General features: G+C 43.6%; 2 protein-coding genes across 2 annotated transcripts in view; both read left to right on the top strand.

Moving 5' to 3' along the window:
• The window catches only part of LOC308170961 (claudin-4-like), a 233,334-nt gene that overhangs the window by 3,002 nt on the left and 217,957 nt on the right, over positions 1-12,375 (top strand). The gene's annotated exons all lie outside the window — the stretch shown is intronic.
• Positions 10,174-10,978, top strand: LOC308173516 (uncharacterized protein). The gene is made up of 3 exons (XM_080548544.1): positions 10,174-10,296; positions 10,423-10,579; positions 10,685-10,978. Exons 1-3 carry the CDS (start codon positions 10,190-10,192, stop codon positions 10,733-10,735), a joined length of 315 nt encoding a protein of 104 aa, XP_080404670.1. The 5' UTR covers positions 10,174-10,189; the 3' UTR covers positions 10,736-10,978.

The raw sequence follows: 12,375 nt of genomic DNA, 5'->3' as shown, positions 1-12,375 counted from the left end.
TATCCCATTATATTAAAATCCTTCATTATTTGAAGGAAGACTGTAGTCTCTTCCTCGCTCCAAAAATGCTGCACCCTGCTAGTTGCCATTTCTGTCATCGCTATGTCCCTAGCAACAACACAACCCAGGATTGCATCCTCAAGGAGAATCGGGCATGCGCAGACGTAACTGAATATTCCGAAAAGGGTCATATGCCACTTAAGGTGTTTACATGTCACAATATTCCGATTCAAACAGGCATATGCCAGGGTTTTAATCTGAATATTGCAGAATCGGAATATGGCCTTAAGCAGGTTCGGTACGTGTTTACATGACTCTTGCCCAATCGGAATATTGAGCATATGCCGCCTAATACAGGAATATGGTGTGCATGTAAACGCAGTCATTGAATGTTTGATGAGTATCAGACTCAATACTACAATATGTTATTCGAATGCCAAGCTGTAGTGTAACACTAGAGCAACCGTGCCTTTTTAATTTACACACAATGACCACTAGTTGGCTGCTTGCAAATTAGCCTGCTTCCTACCCAAGAAAAACGGCAAAATAGCTTCATACTAGCTTATCCTGAAGTGATATTGAAAATGTAAGGATACTGGGTGGTAGAACGCACATATCTAGGAAAAGTCATAAAAGGAGGGTCCTGAAATGTTATCAAGACTAAAGATATAACACTTTTGTACACACGGCCTCATGGCTGATTAAGTGTTAAGAACTATATTATGCCTCAAAATAAACATTTATTAAAAATATCTTTGTTTTCAAATCTGTCTGGTTATTTTTTGTGTATCAATTGAATTTCTCTTTTTTTCACAACTGTTTTGTTCCAGATACCTGAAACGCTGGAGATTAGCCGTGAAAGGTTCCTACAGTAGACAGTATACCTTTTTTCCGAACACAGTTGGATTCAGTTTGATTCAAACTAATTTCAAACAAGCTAAATATTATTTCCCATAGCCCTCCGCCTACAAAACAACATATACATGTGGACCAATTGACGTTCATATCCCGGTTTGTTAATAGCAGCGGCAGGGGCGGAGCTAATGGTTCATTGCAGGGGGGGGCGGGACCTTGTAGTGGGGGCGGGACCTTGTAGTGGGCCCTACGACTGTACCAGTGGCGAGCGGTGACCTTTTGCACTGGTCATGCTGCCTCCATTTTGAATATTCATCGCACACACACACACGCACACACACACACAGGCCTTGGCCTTGGACCTAAATCTCTCACACAAACGTAGGCCTAAACTCTGATCACAAACCTACCACAACAAATTGAGGCCACAGCGGACCAAACCCAACCGGAGCAGCTACAGTACAAAAAAGCAAAAAATAAATAAATAGCACAATGTCCTACCTTATTTGTATGTATCAGTCATGGTCCAGACTGTGTATTCAGTAGAAAAAAGGAGACATGGCCAACAAAACTGTTTGCTAACCTTTGGGCAGCCAGCTAGCCATGTATGTTTTTCGTATGTGCTAGCTTGAAAGTGACGAACGAAACTCTTCATTGTTTTTGTGATGGCAAGTTCAGTCAGGAGTTGGACGTTCTCTTGAAATAATATTCATTTTTCCTCAAATGTCCTCCGAGAAAACGGCACCGAACGCAAAGATTCTATTGAATTAATATCACTCATATTGACAGTGTGGCGATGGCGATGAGGTGAACTGTTAAGTGTCAAGTGCCGCTAAAAATTCAAATGCTAGTAGAGTTGCGCATGCAGGGTTGCCAGATGGGATTGACAATTACAGCCTAACCAGTCTATAACCGCTAAATCAAGTAGCCCATTCGACGGTAACCCGCCCCATCTGGCAACCCTGTGCACATGCGTGTCTATGGATAAACTGGCTCACAGCCAGCTTTTTTGCCTATCAAAATGATCACGTTCAGTAAACAGGCCTACTGCACGTACTGTAACTACTCGGAATCACAGAGCGCATGCGCAAGGTAACTGCTTGGCATCTTTGACTGCTGACTGCTTGGCATCTTGGCATCTGTGCGACAGTAAAATCTTCTCTCCTCAGACTGACGGGGGCCCTGCTGAGCTGGTACTAAGACGGGCGGAATCGATAATACAAACAGGTGAACTGGGCCCTGCGGTTGTGGCACTTGGCCGTCAAGAACCCCCTTGTCAATGGTGGGCCCCCAGTGAATGGTGGGCGCAGGGCGCCCCCCCCCCCCCGCCCCCTACCTGGCTCTGCTGTTGAGCAGCGGGAATGTGGTGGAGTGATTCCTGGGCTTTGAGACAAATGAGAGCTACACTGGGAAAAGTTCAGCAGACTGTGTGACTGATGGTGGAGGGCCTTGGGTTGGACTTCTCAAGGTCGAACCTCTCTTGTAGGGGTAGTGGTGGCCTAGTGGATAGTTGGACCGGTGATCATGAGTGCAATGGGAACACCACCACTAGTGTGCCCTTGGGTAAGGAACTTGACTCCAGGGAGACTGTCCCTGTAATCTCTAATTGTAAGTCACAATCACACAGTGTTGCAGGCGCTTCATCTTCCGTCAGTGTTCCCCAGATATTTTCATGGCACTTGGGATTTGTCTAACTTTGCCAGTGACAAACTGCCAGGATATTTTCCTGTTTAGACTAGAATAAAATCTGTGCCAACCACGCCTCAGCTCATTGTCACTTATGTCAATAGAGTCAGACCTTGTCAGACAAGATTTTGACAATCTAGTGGATGATATTGCAAGGAGGAAGGCAAGAAAGACACCAGTATAGGGAAGAAGACATGTGACCAGCCTCACAGGACCTTCATCCGGTCCTAAACATGCTCTGTTCAGGCTGCACAGGTGAAGGGTTCCTCTTTACTATCTATGATTTAGACATTTGATTTTCTTCATTTTTTCTTCATTTTTTTTTTTATATGCCCATTGTCTTCATAAAACAGAATTTTAGAAATGGGTCATGGTTCTTAATAATAATAATAATAATAATAATAACTTTAATTTATATAGCGCCTTTCAAAAGACCCAAGGACGCTTTACAATTCAAGGGAATGATCAGACAGACAAAACAGAAAACAAACAAAGTATCACTTATATTTGAAGCTTTTATAACTTTTCTACTCTTCTTTTGGCCCGTTCATGGAGCTGTCTGAGGTTCCACGTGTGTGAGGGTCAGAGAGATGTGCTTTGATACTTTGATACTTTGATACTTTGATACGCACACACACACACAGCCACAGCCACACAAACAGACTGTATTGCACAATGTGTACAGCAGTATTGTCGAGGTTAAATAGGTTCACATTCTTAGCGGTCTAACACAGCTGTCTCTGTTGACTTGTTGTGAGTCATGTTTATAAAGGAACAGCAGTGCTATTGTATGCAGAAAAATAGAATTAGCCCCACTCTTTTTCAAGAACTTTTTTACTCTATATATTTGTTTATTACATTAAAAACATTTTTTATAAGCTATCCATGGAATAGATTTATTCCATGGAGCATAATACATTTTTAGAATTGTACATTTGTGTTACATAGAAATATATGTATATATACTATGCGTGCAAGTATAAGCTATGACATAAACATACCTATCTATAAGAATTGGTCCAATCCAATTATACACAAATGACAGCAAATATGCCCTAGTTTTTATGTTGTGTTTATGACTTTGGAGCTAAGAGAGATACGATTCAAATTATTGAACAGCTTTTCAAAGAATAACAGAACAACCTTTGTTTTATTCATTTGTCTATGAAATGTACTATTCCCATCAATTCGGTATGATCGACTGATGTTTTGATTGATCGACGGATGCTGTCCTCTACAAAAGATCATTCAGGACATTGTGAACCACTGTCACCTTGGCAGGGCAGATCTTCAGTGGCTCAGCATTGCTGCCACTGTCACTCACACAGGGAGAGAAATAGGGCTTGACACTCACTCACTCACACACACTCAAAGTGTCTCTGAACGTGTTGATGAGTGACATGTCAGTAAGGTCGTCAAAAGGACACTGCCCTCCTCTCGTAGTCGAGACACACACAGACCATCCTGAGTTTCCTCTTGGGGTTAAGGTGGGTCCATGGGTGGCATGGTGGCATGGTGCAGGCGCTGTACCTTACTAGGTGTTTGGCCTTGTCGATCAGGGCCGCAGGAACACAGGCTCTGGGTCAGGCAGAGTACATCTGTCCCTAAAGAGTGCAGGTTCAATCTTATGACAGACACACAGAGTTGTACCTTGCTTTGTTTTTCTCGTAAGCCTGTGAAAACAACAGTTGTGAGACATTACCAACATATATAAGTGAACATCTGCAGTATGTATGTTTTCTAGATCCCATTCTATCTCACTGATGGTGTTGGTACATCAGCCTAGGACACCTTGACACCTCCCTCTAGATGGAGGAAGTGATGCAGTTCTTCAAACTGGTGTCTGATCTTTGTCTCTGTTTCCCTGGCTTGTTTCTGGGAGGTCAGTTGAGGCCAGACGTGGTTTTACGGAGTTTAGATCAGTCTGAAAACTAGCAGTCTGTGAACTCCAGAGCATTCATGTTGGTACAGTTTCCCTTCACCGTCCATATTGATAGAAGCTTAGAGTTCTTAGAAGCTGAGGGCAAAGCAACTATTCCTGCCAAACTGGTTCAGATTTGGCACTAGGCTCTTGGCATTAGCCCCCATCATGACCTGATATGCTGCTTAGATCCGAACAGGGTTCAGGAGATGTCAAACAAGTATAGAGCAACTAGAGTCCTGGTAAGAATTCTCTACTGTATCTCATGAACTACTGTAATAATAATAATAATAATAATAATAATAATAATAATAACTTATATAGCGCCTTTCAAAAAACCCAAGGAGGCTTTACAATTCAAGGGAATGATCAGACAGAAACAACTGAAAACAAACAAAGCAAAACAGAAACAGTGACTAGGGGCCAAAGGCCTTGGAGAACAGATGGGTTTTGAGGACTAATTTGAAGGAGTCCAGGGTGGGGGCGTTGGGGATCACTATGGGGAGAGAGTTCCAGAGAGTAGGTGCGGCCACGGTGAAGGCTCTGTCCCCAAAGGTCCGTAGGTTAGTGCGGGGGGTGGATAGCAGGCCCATGTCTGCGGACCGCAGGTTCCGGTAGGTGTCTGTGTAGGAGTCTGTGTAGGAGTCTGTGTAGGTGTCTGTGTAGGAGTCTGTGTAGGAGTCTGTGTAGGACTCTTTGAGGACAGGCAGGTCCCTGCAGAAGCTGTGGCTGCAGCCCAGCACCACGGGGGTGGGTGAACACATCACTGCTGCTGGACAGAACATGTCCTCCTCCAGGCCCAGGGTCTGGCTGCATCAAGGACATGTCCTCCTCCAGGGCCCAGGGTCTGGCTGCATCCAGGACATGTCCTCCTCCAGGGCCCAGGGTCTGGCTGCATCAAGGACAGAGGGAGGCCTCTGCAGGGTTCCCACACTTTCTGAAACATCACATTCAAGCACCTTTCAAGGACTTTCAAGACTCAATTCCCTCAAATTCAAGGACCCAACACGGCATAGTTTGAGACAGATCTAGATGAGAATGTATATAATAGGAACTATCCGCTCACAGACAACGATTAAAAAGAGAGGCATGAATGTGAGAACACTAGATGGTCTCTTGCCTTCTCTACCACAGCACAGCAAAACAATATATTGTATGTTTAAAGTTACTGTGTTAAGTTAAGCAATACAGAGACTTATCTACTATAATTACTAAATACATTTTTTGAATATATATATTATTATTTTGAGAGAGAGAGGGGAATTCAAGCACTTTCAATGACCCATGTCTATTTTCAAAAACCTTTAAAGCCTTGATTTTTTTTTCTCAAATTCACAAACTTTCAAGGATTTTAAGGACCCGTGGGAACCCTGACTCTGCCTGGAGCTGGTATATAATAGTGACTGTACTGTTACCTGCCTTAACCTGCCTTGACCTTAGGGTTAAGGCAGGTTACAGTACATCCTTACAAAGACACCTACATCCTTAGGGTTAAGGTGTGGAACAAACAACTGTCACTTTGTCTTTCTCATTGGTTAAGAACACCGATAGGAAGGCTGATAAACTGGTCCTGACTTGTATGCTGTTTTTGTTCACATTCTCCACTTATGTGTGTTGTTTTCTCGATGAAAAAGAAACCATGGAGGCCAATGAATGTCGAGTATATCTGAGAATGACACGTTTTATTTGGAATACAAAATACGAAACACTGCAAAACAACAGTTACAATTATGACACTTGGTCCCCAGTAAATTCATATACTGTATATATATATATATATATATATATATATATATATAATAGTAGTACAGATCACATGGCTGCTTAAAACAAAAATGGAGATAGCTATAGCATCCGTGTCAGAAGAAACGGAGGGTTAGTTCATATTCACCAGTCAGTTTGTCATTATTGATTATGAGTTTTTTTTTTTTTTTTCCTTCCATTGAGATTATGTCTGGCCAAAGTCTTTGTCCAACATGTCTCACCTATTAAATGTTCATTTGCAAGCAAGAGTCCCTACAGTTTTTTTCGATTGCTAAGTCGCAGTGTTCAATACTGAAGTCACAGAGTCACAACTCTTCATACAGTCAGCGAAACAGAAGTCCATGTGGACCAAACTGTGACAAATGTTTACATTGCTGCTTTCACACAGAATGCATTCAATGGCCACGTTCTCCAAAATCCATGAACACTTCTCACATTCAAACTCCCCCACCTGCAAAACATTATGTATTTGCAAGACACTGTGTTCAAAACTGTGAAGAACACATTCAAAACAGAATGATTTGGTGCATTTTTGCAGTAATCATATTGAAATGTCTAGAAAACATTAGACATCCTTTTTTGTGATTGCTATCTGGAATTTCACCCTGGAATTTCTGTATTTTTGGGGGGGTTTGAACTTTTTATTTTCCACTTTACATGTAATGACTCTACTCTCTGTTTTCTCCTACGCACCTGTGACAGGGTGTTTGCGAACGTGTTAAAACATGACAGTATGTGTGGACATACTACTAGACCAGCGGTTCCCAACCTTTTTGGACTCAAGACCCACCTAAAAATCTCAAATGTATTCGCGGCCCACACAGGCATTTTACGGACGCGTTTGAGTGTCTCATCATTATCCTCTTATTCTTATTGGATATATCATATGCATCATCATACAATCATCATACATACAGTGCAATAGGCCTAGTAGTAGCACACTGATGATGCATTTTTGAAGGTTTTAAAGAAAAAAAAATAGTAGCATGCATGTATTTTTTAAATTAAAACATTTTTGTAAAAAAAAAACGATTATAAAAAAAATATTTCGCCCATGATTTGGCGGCCCACTTGCAGTACTCTCGCGGACCACCAGAGGGCCGCAGCCCAAAGGTTGGGAATCGCTGTACTAGACGACAGCGTCCTTAGTGAGCAGGGCAGGCGCCACAGTCACGGACACCTTCTCAAGGCAGATCCTCAGCGCTCCCAGGTTACTACCGTCAGAATGCAGACAGGGCGAGAAGTACGGGAACAGCCTCTCCTTGTCGAACTTGTCCACAAACCTGTAGATGAGCGACATGTCACTCGGGTCGTAGAAGGAGACCTCTCCCCCCTCGTAGTCCAGTTGGACTCTGATCCTCTGGGGCTTCTTCTTCAAGACCAGGGGGGTCCCGAGGGAGGCGGTGCCAGCGCTGTACTCCCTCCCCTCCCACAGCCCCACCGCCCAGATGCCTTCCTCCGGGCAGACTTTCACGCTGCCCTTCCTGGACACGCCCTCTTTGGCCACGCCCAGGGTCCACGCCGTCTTCAGGCCGACCTCCACCACCCAGCCGTGCGTCCCTGAGCAGAAGCCCTCGGAGCCCAGCACGCTCACCGAGCTGTCAAAGCGTTCGGCGTTTTCGGGCACCGGTTGGGACGCCCCTCCGTCCCGCACCTCCAGCAGGACCCCAGATATCAGGAGGTCGGGGTGGGCGGAATTCACATCCAGGGTCACGGGAGCTTTTGGCAGGGGGACAGGTTAGAGCCACAGATATGGATAGGATTATTCTGATTTTGTGATTCTGATTTTGTCACTGGATTTGGATAATATTTCTATAACAGAGCTGCCAAGTCTCACGCAATCGCCGTGAGACTTACGCATTTCAACCAGTTCTCACACTCTCACGCCGCACCTCTATTTCTCACGGCGAGAAATAACAATTGTTTTAAATTCCTTGAAAGAAAGCTACCGAACATGAGTTTCGTGGCATCTTTCTGCACGCGCGTTAACTCGAAGCGGCAGGCGAGCGCTGATGGAAGAACCTGTGTTCACGCGAGCTGCAAGAACGTAGCAAGCAGTGTTGCCAGATTGGGCTACTTTTGGTCACACTGGACGGGTGGATTCGGCAGCTTTTAGACCGGTTGGGCTGGACATTGTCAATTCCATCTGGCAACCGTGGTAGCAAAATATGTGCATACATTACAACATCGTAATCTGGTAGCCTACTGGACTGGGTTGCACCAATTTGGCGTAAATCATTACTAAATGCAGGCATTTAGTAGTTACTAAACCCCTAGTTGTTACTATCTAGTTTCAAACTAGTTGTTTACTAATTTCGGTTGCACCACGCCAATCTTTTGCCAATCTTATCTAGTAAATACTCAGTTTTGGTAACTGTTTTTTGTTTCTCTACTGTAACATAACCAGGTACATTAATAATAATAACAATAATTCATAATAATTACAATTTACAATACAAATACAACACTTGGGGGTCCCTCAAAAAAAATGTGGGCGATCAACCACCGAGCCCTCATCCTGACCCAGGAAAAACCCTGGTATGTACTGTATAACATGATAGCCATCTATGAGCAATGCACTGTATATAAGATGATGATCAAGGGTCTTTCTGCTGCTGACCAAGGGTCTGAGTCCTGTTGATGGGGCCCATTTTTTTTCTTTTAGAGTCTGTAGGCTACTGTATTTGTTTATTAAGATTTCATAAATATGATATAATATTGTCTGAATTTTTTTCTTGTTTCATAAAACGTTAATTATTTTCATTTCTTGTGCTGGTTTATTATGAACAACATGTAAAATTGCAGGAAACTAGCACAAATAATTGGGCGGGAGAGAGGGGCCCCCGCTGCCAAAACGCGCGCAGTTTTGGGTCGCTCCACCGCCAAAAAATCTCACTCCAAACTTTTGGTGAAACCTGGCAGCCCTGAAAGCACAAAACTCAGTACACTTGTACACAGGGCTGCCAAGTCTCACGCAATTACCGTGAGACACACGCATTTCAACCAGTTCTCACGCTCTCACGCCGCAACTCTATTTCTCACGGCGAGAAATAACAATTTGTTTTATGTGACTTTTATTTTTGAAATTCCTTGAAAGAAAGCTACTGGACATGAGTTTCGTGAAGTCCTCTTTCTGCACTCGCGTTATTATGCTTGCGCGTGCACAGTCGGAGCGGGAGACGAGCGTTGCATCTGTGTTCACTGCAGCATGAAGCGGACGGCCAAAACGGTAGGTACATCTCACCTCATTCGAATTAGAATCCAGGTTCTTGATTAAAAATTGAATCACTTAACTGCTTGCGAGGTAATTGATACTGTGAGCTTGTAATTGTAAAACTAAAACTGTGAGCAGTGAGCTCGTAAAAGGATATTAGCGAAATACGATGTTGGCCCTGGTGGTGGGCGGGGGGGGGGCGATGTTTCAGACCAGACGGATTTTCTTGTGCTTTTTATGTCATGTTTAGTTGTAAAAACTACCTCAAATCAGCACTTCTGATTTTGAATCATCATTGCATTTTGTCTGTTTAAAGATGTCATCGAAGCAGAAAGCAGGGAGCAGTAAGCAGGCAGACCTGCTTTCAATGTGGGCAGCGAAGGGTCAGCCCCCTTCCAAAAAGGTTGCCAGCCAGGTCAGAGGAGACAGAGGAATGGGACTCATGTGATGGGAGATACTTAAAGAAGGGTATTGAAGTTAGCTATTGTGGTTGTTGATGATTGTAAATGAACTCTGTAAACGAACTCTTGTAAACAAACAAAAATATTTTTTATTTTAAACTTCCCTGTTCTAAAGTAATTGATAGTTGTATTGTTATTGTGTCTCTGGCAGGAGAAAAGCTGAATATCGGCTTTACGACTCGAGCTACGCTCAACAGGCTCCTTGATGCAGGAGACATTACACCGCAGCAAGTGGAGAGGTTCCAACAGGCAGCACTGGCATTTCTTTTGAGGGCTGTGGAGTATGCCATGGAGAAACTACCCCTGCGAGAGCCCCTGCTCAAACATGCCATGTTTGTTGATGTCCAGCAGAGGACAGAGTGTGGTGTGGAAGATGCCTTGTACTTTGTTGACAGGTTAGGGTTGACAAGTTCTGATCATTTTGAATAGATTGTTAAGTTTGATAATCACATCTAATCACAAACCCTGCTGTTCCAGCTGCTGTAACTATATCTGATCAGTGCACATTGTGTTCTTTTTAGATTTGCTGAACTTCACCCGTACCACGGACCTCAAGAGCATGACAAACTCAGCGAGGAGTTTCTGGATTACCAGTTCATGGACATTCCCATGCCACCAGACCCAGCCACATTCGACGTTGAGAGCTTTTGGGGGAACATGGCATCAGAGAAGAATAAGGTAATAATTATTCTGCACCCTTTGACATACTACACATTGACTTAATCAACTTGCTGCATAAGAAAATCCTTGAGTAATTAGGCTTCCTATGTACATTTTTCTAAGGTGAGCGGGATGAGCAGATTTGGGAGGCTCTCTCATTGTACTGTCTACTGACGCCGACAGAAAGGCTGGACTGAAGGACACGGATACCATTCAATTCGTTTTTCTTATTTTTAGTGAAAATTGAATAGATTGTAAAACCTGCGAATGCAGACAACAAAACATACATAAATACACAGCTCTGACACATTCAATGACTAAATCAAAGCATATAAATGTTACACAAAGCACGCATCATACACACTAACCGTGGCATCCCTCAAGTCCTGGCATCACACAATGAACCCATACGCACGGTCTCCCACTATTTAAGCACCTAATCACAGCCCCCAATATCCCTACGCATAACTGATCTATATAATCAAACAATTCCCACGCAGTTATGAGGCATAACTCAAAATAATGTTACTAATATCTAATAATCAATAAGTAATAATAACTAATAATTATTTAAAATAACATTTCAAATAACATTCCACATTTGTCCCATTTATTTATTTATTTATTTTATTAGTTTTTTCAGATTTTATCCCTTTTTCACCCAATTTGGTAGCCAATTTAACCCAACTTAGCATCCAATTATCCCCTGCCTATTGCATTGGATCCGCCGCCCGACCCCGTGGCCGGCAGTCCCAGAGGAGGGCGCCAGGCAGACTAGGCTGACTGGCTCCTCGAGCCCAGTACCGTCATTCCGGCACCCCAGGGGGCGGTGTTGCGCGACGGATCCTAGTCCAGAAATACTCCTATACCCCCCCTCGGAAGCGGCCGGCCAATATGCCGCTTCCCGTGTGCCTCGGCCATTATCTGGATCTGGCGAGCCGGGATACGAACCCCGGCCCCGGTGGGCAGCATGCACTAGCGGCCAGTGCGTAGACCGCTACACCACCGCGGGGCTTTGTCCCATTTTATAGGCTAAAATATGCACACTGAAACACCCCATCCTAACTGGACAGTACACTCATATTGCCAAATTGGTTTTGGTACTTCCGCATTCAAATGCTGATGCAGAACGAGTGTTCTCCGTGGTGGGGCTGAACAAAACCAAAACCCGTAACAGTCTGGCTCTTGATGGAACCCTTTCATCCATCATGACGGTAAAGATGGCTGGCCTTGAGCCAGAATGTTTCAAGTGGAAGCCCCCTACCTCTGTTATTAAGGCATCAAAATCTGCCACAAACACCTACAACACAGAGTTATGAACACCGCTTGTAAGGGTTGGGGTTGTTGTACTGCATAAGATGTTGTAACTTTATAGGTCACATGGTTGATTGACAGTTAAAAGAGTGATTAATATGTTACATGGTTGATTGACAATTAAAAGAGTGATTAATATGTTACATGGTTGATTGACAGTTAAAAGAGTTATTATGATGTTACATGATTGAAGCCTCCTTAAAGTGCACTGCTCTGTGTCAGTGTGGAGGCCTGACTGTGGAGACAGTGAAGAATAGGTGTCAGGGTAGTGTGTGGTGTCTTTGTTTTTATTAAACTTCCTTAAACGTGTTCCCTTGTCCCAGTGTATCTGCTTCGGTGATCCCTGGCACATTATGAGGTCTGAGGTCACCACTTAACTATTCACCAGAACACTTTATGATGTTGTATATGGTATCATTGTAATCCTTGACCTTCAAAACATAGGAGTACACATCATCTGTTCGGTGTTATCATGTTTGGTTCAGGAGATATGAAGCAAA

The sequence above is a fragment of the Nansenia antarctica genome, assembly GCF_963989245.1.
Source record: "Nansenia antarctica genome assembly, chromosome: 1".
Lineage (NCBI taxonomy): Eukaryota > Metazoa > Chordata > Actinopteri > Argentiniformes > Microstomatidae > Nansenia > Nansenia antarctica.
Note: the sequence above shows the minus strand (reverse complement) of the source record. Positions and strands in the feature narration are given on the sequence as shown.

Excerpts from the sequence above, each read along its gene's own strand:
- LOC308173516 (XM_080548544.1), top strand. The coding sequence starts at position 10,190 with ATGGAGAAACTACCCCTGCGAGAGCCCCTGCTCAAACATGCCATGTTT. Across the intron at positions 10,297-10,422 it reads GCCTTGTACTTTGTTGACAG|ATTTGCTGAACTTCACCCGT; the intron begins GTTAGGGTTGAC and ends TGTTCTTTTTAG. Across the intron at positions 10,580-10,684 it reads TGGCATCAGAGAAGAATAAG|GTGAGCGGGATGAGCAGATT; the intron begins GTAATAATTATT and ends CATTTTTCTAAG.